Genomic DNA, 14,913 nt, shown 5'->3' on the forward strand with positions numbered 1-14,913 from the left:
CATCCAAACGGCTCTTAAATACACCAGGGATGGGGCCTTCACAATTTCCCTGGGCAGCTTGTTCTAGTGCTTGACCACGCTCTCTGTGAAGAAATTCATCCCAGTGTTCAAAAGTCAATCAAAACCTCCCCTGCTGCAACTTGAGGCTGTTTCCTTGCATCCTGTCATATGTTACCAGGGGAAAGAGACCAGCACTTTTGCTACATCCTCCTTTCAGATAGTCGCAGAGGATCCTCACCCTCCTTCTTTTCCAGACTAAATAACCTCAATTAAAATGAAATGACAGCTACCAAATCTTTGTCCTTAACTTAAGATGTGACTGTTCCCCCTGCTAGCTCAGTTTAATTTGAGCTTAATTAATAAAGAAGGCAAAGATACAGTGACACTAGTAGATGCTTAGCGAAAATAGTCCCAGTGCACTTGTCATTTTTATCATTAGATTACAGGGCCCAACAACTCTTGCCATATCGTATTCTTTTCTTTGAGTGGGTATTTGGCATATGAAGTAATCCAAAGTAGTCTGATCTAATAATTGTTTTATGTCCTTTTAAATGATACTATCACATTTCTCTGTTCAACATATGCAAAATATACTTACTTATAAAATCAGAAGCACAGGGCAAGAAAGCAAACATGGACACATAGCAATTAAGCTGGTTTGATTAAAAGAATATTTCAGATGCAGTCTACTTTGTTAAAAACTCTAGATGCAGTGGGACACGCATTAAATGTTCAGCATATACAGTCTTCCACTTCTTGTGGTAGTTGTGAATACACATAATAAAGTTGCAAGTGTTATGCTAAGTAGAGTGTTCTTGGTTTTGTTTCATGCAGCTACTGTGTGACAATCACAGCTACCAAAAAGTACCATAGCACCCTGTCTTTCTGTATAAATAAATGCATAATAGTTCAGGGAGCGATATGCCAAGCCTACTGATGCTAGTGAAAGCTCCCCTCCCCTCTTGATTTCAAGAGCTTCATACAATATGTGCATTTATTTCCCTTGCTGGTAGCAGGTGGCCTATTGGCTATTAAAAGCAATGCAGCAAAGATACACAGGTACTGAAGTAAATGCTACTTTGAGTAAAATTGGTGATTCTCTTTCTTTTTAGACAGTGATGGCTCATGCCTGTTATCTGTCTGAAGAAGAGCTGGAACTTTTTAATCTTCGAGGAGCTGCAGTTGCACATTGCCCTAGTTCTAACTTTTCGTAAGTTAATAAAAGAAGATGATGGTGTATGTTTGGATAGAGCTGTTTTTCACAGAGTACCCTCATTCCAACAGCAAGGAGTTTACTCTGGACTGACTTGTAATCTTTGAGTATAATCACATATGTATGAATATTTCTTGTTTAAAGCTTTATTTCTTATATCTGTTGTATTAATGGCAGATTCGGGCCAGCTTCCCTTTTGCCAAAACTACTTACTTATTTTTGCAAAATGGGAAGGTGCTGCATAGTCTTTCATATTTTAACTGCAGTGAGATACGGAGCAGTATATGACCAGGGAACTGTACTAAATGTTAAAATGTCATTTTGCTTTTAATGTGATTAGTATTATCTTGTTTGCCATGACTTAACTGGCACATGTGAAATGACCTCCCACCTTCATGGATTATATTTTATACCATATTTGGATTTTTTACACAGATGTGCTGAGAGCTCATTTTCAGCACATAACTCTAAAACTATTTTCTCAGGAAACTAAAATTTTCTGTTGGGAAAATTTGCTTTTACTTTTAGTGTTTAAAGTCTGTCATCCAGATTTATGAATGTAAATGCTCTATCCTTATCTAGAAGACCTGATCCGTCACATGTACCCTGAGAACTCTTCTCATGAAACTGCCCTAAAACTCACCTCTTACTGAATTGCAGAAACCAACCTTCCACTGTATGTATCACAGAGAAAACATTTCTTGTTCCAATCCAGGTTGCGCAGCGGCATCTTAAACGTAAGAAAGGTTTTGAAGCACAATGTGAAGGTTGGCCTTGGCACAGGTTGGTAATTTGCTTTAAGAAGGGTCTCTTGTAGAAGACACAAAAACTTACCCTCATGCTTTTACTGGAAGTCAGCATGCCTCCAACTTGTGGACCTACTTTTTTATCACTCTCTGGAGGTGGTAAAAAAAATAAATTAAAAAATTGCGAAGTTTTGTTCCTTTCACAAGTGTGAGCAATGCCTGAATAACAGCTTTTCTGATTTTTGTTTGAGTTCTGCATTGTGCTTTATTTACCTGACCTTGTATGTAAGAACACGTGTTAGGAATCACATAATTAAAGACAGTGCATAGCACTACACTTGTTGTGTTCAACACCTCCTACGCTTTGTAACACTTAAGTAAAGCTCATAATAAATTACCAAAGTTGTTTCCAGAGTGTGTTTCTAAGTTTCTGATCCCTTCTAGATGTTGCTGGTGGATATTCAGCTTCTATGCTTGATGCAATCAGGAAAACGGTGATAGCATCTAATGCCCTTAAAATTAATAAAGTGAGTGAAACAGGACTAACTCTTAAAGAAGCTTTTCAACTAGCAACTCTAGGAGGAAGCCAAGGTAAGAATAAATTTATTTATGATATGCATTGAAAGCCACCCCTGTTTTTGATATGATGTCTCTATGTGTATAAAGGTGACTGAAACTCAAAGATTTCCTAATTCCAGAATGAAGTTCAAAACACGTTTTTTTGGGCAGATATTCTTCTGTTTCATAACAGTACCATGATCATGGCAGTAATACGCTTCTGTAAATATTGATAGTTTAATAAAAGCATCTTAATGATTTTCTAGGGCTGTACATTTTCTTTGAAAGAACTTTAAGCCCTTACTCATTGGTGCTTGTAACTTTGTCACACCAATTAGAAAGACTCATGGATGGTTTCCATTCCTAGGTACTCTCAGGTGATTTTTTGTCTGGGCTCTTAAGTTTACAAGAAAAATTGTTTTATGTGCTGGTTTTGAATTGTTTTATTACTTGCAAGGGTAGAATATAAATTATTAGTACAACCTTCCAGTACCATCGCTAAATACAATTCAGGGAAAGTTAAATTAAATTTTTTTCTTGCCATAACTTGATTGCTGAAACTCTAAATGCTTGTCACCCTCTTGTGTTTATTCTAAAAATTGCATTCTCCTCACAAATGTAAAAAGAATACATCATATTTAACCATTTTTAATGTACTGTGAAGTTCTTGGCATGCACTACTTATAACTGAATTTCCTCTGTCAGACGGGAGCTATATGAAAGCAAGTGGACAAATTCTTTGCAGATATTACCCTTTTTGATAACTTAGTTTAACGCCTGAATGTTGGAAAAGCAGATTGAATATGCAGATGATTTAACAACTTCAGACTATCCTGAATTATTTACAAGAAGCCTCAAATGTCTGTGTTAAGGTATTCCTTATCCCCCTTTCCCCCCCCTTCACTTTGGGTGAAACTACTGATTTTCGGTGTTTGTGCACCTAAGAAGCAGAGGCTGCAGTGATGCTTGGATTAACAAAGCTGGATAACAGACTGTAAGACAAGTCTGACAGCTGGGCATGGGACCAGCATACCTGGATGCAGCATTTCTGTCATCATACTGTTCTTGGTTGTTATTAATTACCCATAGTCATCCTCTCAACACAACTTGTCATTATCTACTATTGTAAGATGTCTATACAACCTGCCAAAGATACTTATGCTGTTTTATAAACACAAACAATTAAATCTTTGGCTTCTTTAGCAAGGTGAATGTTATTATATACATTGTTATTTCTTTTACTTCCTCTCACTGCCTCTTATAGAACTTCAGTATTTTGGCATTGTTAGTAATTATTATTCCGCTTTTAACAGCTAGTTGTCTTTATGTAGGATCAAGTTCACCAAAATAGGCATGATTTTAAGGAACAGTTGCTTAAAAATGTTGCTGACCTACTTACTTTACTTGCTTCCATGTTTTTTTTCCATGCATTCATCTAAATTCTTGCTTTTTTAAAAATCACGAACACCTGAAGTAAGTCCCTAGTTGCTTCCATATAACAGAAAGAGACTTGTGCCAAGGATCTGTGCAAAAGCTTGTTTTCTCTCTCAGCTCTAGGACTGGATGATATTATTGGGAACTTTGAGGTTGGCAAAGAATTTGATGCACTGCTGATCAACACTAAAGCCTCAGACAGCCCTTTCGACTTGTTCTCTACTGATACCTTTGAGGTAATCTAATCATGATTAATGATCCAGAAAATAACTGGAAATAATGTAGCAAAGGTCTGTGTTATAGCCGGTGTGAAAGTCTCTTCGTGGCTGTTCCAGTAGCAAGAATTGTGTGAACTGCCCTACTGCTGTCTGTAATTCAGCCCAAGAGGTGCAGAGGTGTTTTTATAAGGTTTCTGTCCTCAGTGGCAGGCACAGTTATGTCAGTGTGAGAGGAAATACATGTAGCATGTCAATGCACAGATTGTTAGAGCTGGCTGATTGTTAGAGCTCACAATTTGCAGTACCAAAGCACTGCCATAAAGAAAAAGCGACTTATTAATGTTCTGAATTCACACTCAAGAATGGCAAGCTGTTCCTAGTTAAAGGCTGAACTACCATGGCTTCACTAGGACTGTAAACTGGAGGAAGAGCTAAAGATAACTAATCTGAGTTCAGAGCACAGCTTTTATGCAACATATGAGAACATTTCATGTTAGATAGTGGAGACACTTTCTCAAACAGATTTTTGTATGATCAAAAAAATTCAGTGAATAGCAATAACTTGAATTTACTGATGAGGCCAGATGGCTATCACTGTCTCTGTTTACCTAGAAACGTGTGCATAACTGGATGAGGTAATTTTTTTCTTATTCTGTTTCAGCTACAAGAATTTGGGTTAGATTAAATTCTGTAATTCAAAATCTTGTTCCTAATTCAAATAGTTCCAGAACAAGTTATTTTTAATATCTGTCTGAACCTTTTAAGCTAAATTATCAGTTCCTAGGACTAAAAAACTTGCTTAGAATTGTGTCTTATTTTCCTATAAGTAAATAAATTGGAGAGCTTATTATTGTTTCGCTTATATTTTTGTTTATGTTGTCAGACTTGTGCAATATTTCCTTTCAGACACATACAGCTTCTTTGATAAAAATCAATTATGCAAAAACATGTAGACTAAGTTTGTTTTAATTTCATTAGCATATTTACAAAAACTATTCTTATCAGTTGTTTCAGATTTTAAATAATTTTGATCTGGGACTGTAAATATTGCTTGTTGAATGTTTTTCTTCTGTTTCTCACAGGACTGTCTCCAGAAGTTCCTCTATCTTGGTATGCTCAAAATATTCCTGTATTATTGTATATGTCTCTGTTCTTCTCGCAGTGTGGAGGTTGCTTTACATTCATTACAAACTGCTTGGTAAAAATAGTATAGTATAATTTTTGTTCTTTCTGACATACTAAAGCATGCAGTTTGACATGAGTGGATACACAGGCTTAGCTGCCAGATTTGTAACCACAGTTTTCTTCATCTGTGGCATGAGCTAGATTGTTATTCACGGTAAAGTAGCATTGACTTTTTTTATGCGTTGCCAATCACCAGTTCAGAACAAACAACTTATGCAGGTCATTTGCTCTTGTAGTACGTGACTGGTACTGCCACCTGTTACCTACATTAGTTGAGACAATCTGCAGCAACTGTCACTGTATAGATGTATACTTACAGGTTTTGTGTCTACTGAATTGCATTTGAAAGGCCTGGACAGCAGGCCTGGAACCAAAGGTTACCTCTGGATGAATCTCACAATCGAGCGTTATATGCCATCATCCTTGTCTGATCACTACCAAAATGTTTATGATCATTAGCAAAATACGTATCTCGGACAAAAGATCCTGTCAGCAGGAGATGTAGCTTAGATAAAGTGTTTTGTTGTGTTCACGTTCTTTGTTTAGAAGCCTGGTGTCAAGGCCTACTTGTACACAGACTTCCTTGATTTCTCTTTGAGCTCTGACCAGGCTTGAGGTAGAATCCAGAGGGTGAATGAAACCAGATGTTTCTGCCTAATCCTCATGTAAACTTGTTTATTCAACTACATAAAGACGGGCCCTCTTGTAGCGAAGTTGGAGACCTCATCTATGCATAGACACACTGTGTAGGACCTCCCAGTTGCTGGGAAAGGCTCTCCAAATCCTCACTGCAACCAGGGCTCCCCAGTGACTGCAGATCTGGATGATGGTAAAGTATTAGGGCAGTTGGTGATGTATCTTTCTTAATCACTGTTGCTATCCTCATGCAGTAATGGTTAGGTGTATTGTCTTGTTCTGTATTATTCTTGCCGTATCATTTCACTTATCTCAGTGCTTTAAACTTAGGATAAAGGCATTTCTGTAACTTGTCTGTAAACTTTGTGCTGATCATCTCCACTGGCAAAACATAAATAGATACAAAATACACGACTCAACTGCAGCAGCTGAATGCTGCGTTTATTTCTTAAGATAAATGATGGTAGTCCATTGATCTTTGTTGTATTTATGGTTAAATACTCAGGGAAATACACTTTCTCAGTTTTAAGAAATGAATTTAGGTTACTGAAAATTGTATATTCCAAAACTAATTCTGAGGATTGTAACATTTCAGTTACTTAAATCAGTGCAGAGATTTATGTGCAAATCTCTCTTCTATTATTTCAGGTGATGACCGGAATATTTCTGAAGTGTACGTGGCTGGGAAGCAAGTGGTTCCTTTTTCAAGTTCAGTATAAATCCATTCCCCTTTTGCAAAATGTTCTGCTGATTACTCTGTATCTGATTTGGAAAATATTTGTTTAAAACAGTGCCTGATCATTTTGGAATGACACCTCATTTCTGTTTCAAATCTTGCAAATTTGAAAAATTCTGTTAGACCTTTCAGGAATTGTGTGACCAACATTGTCACAGTTCTAAGAGAAAACAGACTTCTAAATTTGTCTGTAAAAAAAAAAATAACATGTGCATGGACAAGGAGTTTGGTAAGATTCTTACTTCAATAAATAATTGGTGTTCCTTTCAGTTATACCATAGAAAGTATTAAGAAGAGCAAGGAAGCTCTCACTGCCTGTATGGTATTTTAGTTGAAAAAATGGCCAGTGCAAGTAAATTGTTCTTGCAAATAATGAATGTCACAGAAGAATGTAATTTCCTTTATATTATCACCAAGTATGGAAAAATTAGTGGCATTTGGGGGCATTTGATAGTGTTTTTCATTTTTGTTTATCCATGTGGTTAATTTTAAAATACTGACTTCTTTTAGAACATAAGAAGTGTCTATCTATACGTAACTAAGAGTTCTGATTATCATCTAGCTCAGGTTTGTCATAGTAGTCAGATAGAAGAGAACTGGTGGAAGAAGAAAGTAAAAAATACACAACTGGTCCAAGAGCTGCAAGTAAAGGAAGACTGCACAGTTCTGTGATGCTATAAGCTGAAGCAGCATTTTCCTAAATGTTGCTCTGGCATCTGGAAGCAGTCTGCTCAATCTTCCACTGCTTCTATATCCATTTGACTAAATCTGCTTCAGCTAGGCAACCACTGAATGAAACTTGTGATAACCCAAAGGCAAGTCTGGAGATGCCTGAGTGGGCTTCTCTGTGGCAGAAAATGAATGGATTCTTTTGGACTAGTGGGAGTGCTTCCTCTGGTTCAGCCTGTTATAGAACCTTACCAAATTCATTTCCTCCTGACTGTTTAGACTATGAGTGATAACGGTTTCCCTTCTCCTTTCTGTAGCAGAATTGGGTAGGTTTAAAACAAAACCCGCCAGAAACAGACTGTCTCTGGCTGTTACCGCCTTTCACTTGAGGTGTAATTCCTTAATGAAAGAAGCAATTCAGCTTTAATGTGCTTTTTCCTTTCAGCACTGGAACAGTAACTACAGCCCTGTACAATGCTAGGTAAAAAATGTGCCCTTTTAATTTTGGTAGTCTGTGTTCTTAAAAAGTCTATTTTCCTACTTGTTATTACAGCTTTTTTAAATTGCAAGATTAGTTTGAGAATGGGGATACTTCTTGTTTCTTTATTATGGTTGTGTTTTTTTGTTGTTTTATTTTGTTTTGGTTGTTTTGCAGTGCAAAGGATATAAGCTTTAATGTTAGTGTTAGTGGAGACAATATTGCACTACCTGCTATACATACTTCTTGAGTATGGTTTTAAGGCCTGCTTCAAACACCTTTGATTTTGATGTGCTTTATTTCATACCTTTATCTATCTGTCTGATGATATAAAGGCACAGCACTTCCCTGTGCTTCTAGAACAAGAGAGGTAACTGCATGAACACCTAAATTTCTGTCTGTATAAGGGAACGTTTGGTCTGACATCACTAACAACTTGCTCTGACTTAAAGCTTTGTCAGAGCTTACACACTGTGCAGGTTATGACTACATGAGATAGTATAGTGGAAACATAACCTAGACTAGGCAAAGAACCTGGAATCTTTTTCAGTGTTTGTGTTTTTTATTTGTTGTTTGTTGTTGTTGTTGTTTTGCTGTCACGGAGTAGCCCTACTGCACAGCATGGTATTTTGGCTTGCATATGCCACCCTAAAGCAGCTGCACTGCTTGCTCATTTAGAGCTAGCTCAGGTAATTTCAGATGGCACTGCTCTGTGCCATATGTTTGCCGAGTTACACTCTTTGTTTCCATTATGTTCAACCATTGCTAAGGCTTTAGGATTAGAGATTTAAAGATTAATATTTCATATTCCATCAGGGTGTCATAAAAGTTTTGTTTTTCACATATCCCTGTAACCTACATAGTAGCAGACTTTCTTTGCAAATACAGCCTGCAGTTCTTTAACTCAGATTCCTGATTCAGGGAGCGTTTTTCCTCATGAATTTTGACATGAATTTAATTGACCAAATTTCACATTCCAAAACCAAAGAACTGTGAGAGACATGTTTTAATCCTTCAGCTACTGTCTGAAACTATTCTTAAGGAGTTGCATGGTTTGCAGCTTTGACTTTCCTGCAGGAATGTATTCTGGGATAAAGATGACGCAGCCTTGTGTACTATGTATGTTCATGGTGTAGTACTTTGCTTCCAGAGCTATGAATTATATCAGCACTTTTATTTTAGTGATAGTCTAAGCTGTGCCTGACTTTAGTACTATTTTGTGGTAGTGTTAAGAATGTGATTCAGTGTTTGTTTCAAATATATGGAGAGAGGGAGGGGATGATTATTTGCAAACTAGGAGTACAGAAAAAAAGCTTTAACAATCTCACCACTGACTGCTGGTGGCCCAATTACAAAGGGGCTCTCTAGAATATCTGCTGGGAATAACTTCTGGCTTTGAATATTGGCATCTCATAAGAGTTTGGCTCTTGCTAAATTCCAGGACAAGGCAGGAATTCAGATTCTTGATTACTGCTTTTCTGACTACCCAGACTTAGAAACAGAGAATCAATGTTCCAGAATCTCAGCTGGGGGAGGAACACTGCCCACAAGTAGTAGTGTCATGGGCTTCCTGCAGCACTGTACATTGCTGGTGACAAGCCTGAATTTGGTTAGAGGGAGCCAGTGGAAGAACTGATACAGCCGTGTAAGAAACACAATGGAAGGTGTCTTCAAAAGTAGCATCTAAATAGAATTGAATGATGTAAAAATACTGTAAAGCCAGGGAAAAGCTCCTTAGAGGTAGACCCAGACCTTTCCATAGAAGGTAGCTTACACATAGAAAGAGACTCCTTTAAGGAGATACAGAGGATGTAGTACTCAGACTTCTCTGAAGCCATTTTGGGGAAGGATCCTGCTGTGAAGTATTTATTAGCCCTCAGGATTCTTTGGCAATGTGCAGATTGCCAAGATGCTTTGTGCAGTTGGAGAATATCAGTAGGTGAAAGCAGTAACTGCTGAGACTTGTAGCTCTGCACCAATGCCTACATATGGTCTGATTCCTTGTACTCCACTACATATGTGGTTTGAAGCAAGCCAGGTCATTGGTGCAGACTCTTACCATCTCTGTTAGAGGCTGTATTTGGTGTGTGACTGCACCTCCAGTGTAGCTTCCTCCAAGAGAAAATTTTGTTGTATGCCAAAACCACACTGCAAGCAGAAGCAGTGTTCAGTTATTGGTGTGTAAACGCTACAACTGTCTCAAAAAAAAAAAAAGCTAATGGACAGTATTCCCCCTCCATATTCGCTGGCATAGAAGACAAAGCAACTTCTTTTCTCCTCCTTCTTTCATAATAATAATAATAATAATAATTTTAAAAAAATAATAAAAAAAAAACAATAAAAATAAGGCAACCATACACTATGGGGGCATGACTAAGAAGAAGAAAACATCAGGATAATTTTCAGTCAGCATAAACTGACATTGTGCTACTGACATAAGATAGAGCCTCTGGAAAAATGTACATGCAGCTGTTTCCAGATGTCAGTCCCCATTAGTTCTCTTGACAGATTGTGGATGAGATCTTTATTTTTGATGTCTCTTTGTGTTCAGTGTCAGCCCACCATTCAGACAGAGAAAAATAAGGGTAATTTGTGGAAAGCTTGCTTGTTGGGACAGTATGCTTAATGTGTTCTATGTTCGGATGAGCACTTATTTATTATAAATGGAGTGTATTTGAATTACTTTTATATGTTGATCTCATTGTGTCACTTTAGGTTTTGATTATTAATGAAATGCGAGTAAGTATCGCTTATGCATTATGCAGCGTTATTTGAATTATTCATGTGTGGCAAGTGGAGTTCTGCACTTTAAAATGTTGGCTTGGCCTGGTGTTTATATTTATTCTGTGCTTTTATGCAATCAGAAAGCTTTATGGGGGAAAAAACTATATTTGTTCTTTGTGCTTAGCATTTTCATTATTGTAAGTGGAATTCATTTCTAAAAGAAATGTTAAAACGACCCCTTTTATAAGTCTGTACCTAATTATGCACTCATGAGTGAAACAACTATAATGGTTTTGTAAAATCTGACATGAATAGCAATGTTACACTTAAAAAATATTTACAGAAAAATAATTTTTAATCTAATTATGATTATGCAGTGCAGATTAGTAAAAGTTAATCAGTCTTGCTATGTATCTTCAAGTCCACTGAGCAAAGACTATAACTTTTTCTGATTATGCATTAAAGAAGAGTATGAATGCTTTGAAAAACAAAATGTTTAGATTCTTTCAGAGAATAGCTCGTTTTAATATGAAATTACATTAGCAAAAGTACTCAGAGAAATCGTAAAATTTTTTTTTTCAACATTTCCATAAACAATCTGTAACAGATAAGTTGGGCAGCTTTTAAAATTATACTGGATTGGTATAAATATGTACTCTTGCATTATGTGCAGTCCTGTGCTTAGCACTGAGCAACTCATCTCTAAGGAGATGGTGCACAAGTGGAAGGAATTCAGGAAAACTCAAGGGACATGGGAAATTTGAGAAGGGACTGGGAAAAAATATAACTTGAAAAGGCAGCAGAATGCAAAATAATGCAAAGCAGAAAGAAGCTAGATCAGAGAAAGTCATGCAGACACAATGACAAGCTAATGAAGTTTTAGGTGGGAAATGCTAAGGAAAGAAAAAAAATTTCAAGCACAGTTCTGTTAAATCACAGACTTGATTTCTTCAGAAAGTCATCAAGGCCCAGGGACAGAACAAATTTCCAGAGGTAAGCAGCTATTTATATGCTTAAGTTACCATGGCTAATTGTGATGCTTTTCCTCTCTCTCAAACTCTACTTCAAGATTTAAACTAAAGCTAATTGCAACAACTCCAAAAGAAACCTAATATAATATTATGTTTTATCCAATGAAACATGAAGACGTCCTGGCATTCAGCAGGTCAGATAGTAAAGTTGACCTTAGGGGAGCACCTGTACTGCCTCATGCAACATCCCCTGTCACATGCCTCATGGTGCAACTATGACAGAGTTCAACAACACAGGAATGCAAGCCTCTGGCATAACCAGAGTCCCTGCAAGTAAGCTGATTCAGTTATCAAACTGTTTTGAAGTTCAGAACGCACAGAGAGTGCAGCACATTTTAAATTGCACAATCAGCTTGAAATGTCAGTTCACTGCCTAAGAGTGATCTCACATGTACTAGGAACTTTGTCCTAAAGCTTATTTTTGAGCCCTGTTAATATGTGTAAAACAACTCCCACTTATTTCAACAGAAAAGCCAGCAAATGACATCTGCTAGGCTCTATTTACAACATAAACAACAGCAAGAAAAGCAGCTCTTGGGAGACCAAAAGGGCATCAGCAACAATCTGTTGTGTAAGGTTAATAAAACAGTTAGTTTTCCTCGAAAGGCTGAGCAGTGGCTTTGGAGGCTATTTTCCAGAAAATTTCAAGAAAAACTTTTTTTCTTGGAAAGTGTCCTAAGCAGGAGTGGATCCTAAGCCATGAGATCCTCTGTGACTTCTGCAGAGGCAGTGATTTGTGCAGACATAAACACAACAGTTGTGCCTAGAGTCATCCTTTCTTTCTGCTCAAGACTTAGACTTGTTTATTTGGTTTGTGGTTTCTCACGGACTTCATTCTAGTTGGAAAATAGCTAGGGTGAATGAATACAGTTGTGCTTGAAAAGCAGTCTCATAGCCACCCACCTAACATTTAAAAGATCTGCCCCATCAGAAAAGTATTATGCAGCTTGTGGGCTCAGTGTTTTGGCTTAATGATTTGAGTCAGCTGGTAACAAACACAGCCAAGACCAGAATGTAAACTGTGAGCAGCTGACATAAACAGAAATATATTTTACCTTGGTCTGCACTTGAGCTGCTGAAAGCCTTGATTAGCCACAAGACCTTAGGCGCCTTCAGATAAAAAACTGAGCCTTCACTAGAAGGGACCAATATTTCTGTTAACTAAGCTTTTTATTTCTGTGTCTGGCTGATCTCTGGCTTTTGAGCTGAGCTGTGTGTCCATTAAAAGCTTTTGCTGAAGGAGGTTTTAAAAAGTGGTTACATGTTCTTGTTATCTGTTAAAGACAGCAGCAGGGATACTGTCAACCATTGCTTCAATAAGAGCCTTCTTTCCCCAGAGGAGAAATGACGTCTCAGTGGAGTGAGCTTTTCTGATTCTGGTCCTTGGTTTTGTCAGCTTGTCATCTGTTTGTAGGTTCTGGTTGGTTCTTTTCTGAAAAATGTCTATCTGGAGTTAGGCTGTTGAATTCCTCCTACCTGTTCTGCTCATGTGTAATTTCAAGAAAGAGCAATGTATTTGGAAAAAATGGTATACGTGATTTCCTTTGTTCTGCTTGTTTTTGATCATGCTAAATGGGAATTGATGTACTGTTGAAACAAAATAAAGTGGCCTTGTGTTTACACCAGCTTTCATCTGTTTCTGTGTTTGACTTTGGAGAACAGAAAGTGAGGGTGGCAAGGTGAAAATTTACAATGAAGACAGTAATACATGGCAAGGTGTAAAAGAAGCACAGTGTGTACCTGCTCCCCGAGGAACTCAGGCACACCCACTGTAGTGGTTTGTAAACTCTGTTTCATATTGTGACATAATTTTAAGGGGCTTTTTCCAGACTCAGAACTCTTTAAACATTTATTGTAGTTTTATTACCAGACTATCTGGATTGTTAAATCAAAGCAAGTGCTTCTGCAACATTTTTATTATTTTGTGTACAAGCAGACTATCCTGAAATACGTTCTTCTTGTGCTTGGCAGCAAGCACAAGCTCACATCTCCTTTCATGTATTTTTCCTCACTTTCCTACTTTTCAAGGCTAAGGCAATAGAAGTAGTCTAAAATAGAAGTAGCTCTGAAACACACTAGGAGCAGCATATTTCCTTAAAACAAGATTTCCCATAGGAAAACCACTAATTACACACTGAGGAATTGTATGCTATAGTTTTGAAAATTATGTGCAAGTTGTTATCAACAAATGCAACATTGTGCAAAAGGAATAAAGTTGATCTGTATTTTCTTAACCAACTTACCAGCAAAAGTCAGGCAACTAAAGAGAAAGGGCAAAATGAAACTGCTATCCACATTAATGTTCTTAATAGAAGGGCCCATTTGGGCTTTCAGCATAGGAATTATGGTACTTAACTTTTCAGTTTGAACAATAGCAATTTTTTGTTAGAATACTCTGTTGTGATTTTATCTGACACATCTATTTAAAGCACTATAAACTCCAGATGTGAGCACAGCACATGTACACCCACTTGGAAATGTGAGAGATTTGGGTATTTGTCAGTAACTCTCAGGCTGCAATTACCTGTTTCACTTCAGTGAATAGATGGAGATGCAGTGTATATTTGTAAACACAGAATTTGCAAGCTTAAAGAAATGGTCATTGAATAATCATGAACACATTACCAGTGTAATTTTCATGTCTGCTCCCATGGCTATCCTGGTACTGAAGAAGAATGAGATAGATGGAACTGGCTGTCCTCCAGTCTTCAGGCACATCTCCCATTCTCCAAGACCTCTCAAAAATGACAGAGAGCAGTTCAGCAATCACCTCTGCCAGCTCCCTCAGCACCCATGGTTGCACCCCATTGGGTCCTATGGATTTATGAACATTAGTGTTGCCTAGGCACTCACAGACCACCTCTTCCCTGACTAAAGGGAGTATGTTATCCCCTGTATCAATATGTAGGGTCACTGATTGTTATTTCCGTACTTTTCCTTTCCTTTTGGAGGACACGTTGGTAAACAACCAACTTTTACCCACTTTACCCACTTTTAATAATTTACCCACTTTTAATAATTCAGGCTGGTGGCGAGGAAGTTGACAAGGAAAGCCTGAGGTCTATCAAGAAAGACTTCAGGGGAATGGGGTGAATACTTGAAGGAGCCAGGGTGCAGGTGGTTTTTTCTTCTATGCCTGTGGTGTCAGGGAAAGGTACAGAGAGGATCCGAAAAACCCATCTCTGAAATAGATGGCTTAAGAGCTGGTGCAGACACATGAATTTTGGCTTTTTTGACCACGGGACAATCTACACTGCACCCGGCATGATGGCTGCTGATGCAAGC

At 37.7% G+C, this 14,913-nt stretch overlaps 1 protein-coding gene across 2 annotated transcripts in view; it reads left to right on the plus strand.

The window, feature by feature from the left end:
- GDA (guanine deaminase) overlaps positions 1-13,253 on the plus strand; it is a 31,366-nt gene extending 18,113 nt beyond the window's left edge. For both annotated transcript variants that reach the window (XM_015849128.2, XM_032441247.1), the window contains exons 9-14: positions 1,113-1,210; positions 1,929-1,996; positions 2,404-2,550; positions 4,069-4,187; positions 5,252-5,279; positions 6,639-13,253. In XM_015849128.2, the coding sequence (XP_015704614.1) occupies positions 1,113-1,210; positions 1,929-1,996; positions 2,404-2,550; positions 4,069-4,187; positions 5,252-5,279; positions 6,639-6,709 (531 nt within the window). In that variant the 3' untranslated portion in view covers positions 6,710-13,253. The remainder of the gene's footprint in view (positions 1-1,112; positions 1,211-1,928; positions 1,997-2,403; positions 2,551-4,068; positions 4,188-5,251; positions 5,280-6,638) is intronic.
- The last annotated feature ends 1,660 nt before the right edge of the window (positions 13,254-14,913 follow it).

The sequence above is a fragment of the Coturnix japonica genome, chromosome Z (genome assembly GCF_001577835.2).
Source record: "Coturnix japonica isolate 7356 chromosome Z, Coturnix japonica 2.1, whole genome shotgun sequence".
NCBI lineage: Eukaryota > Metazoa > Chordata > Aves > Galliformes > Phasianidae > Coturnix > Coturnix japonica.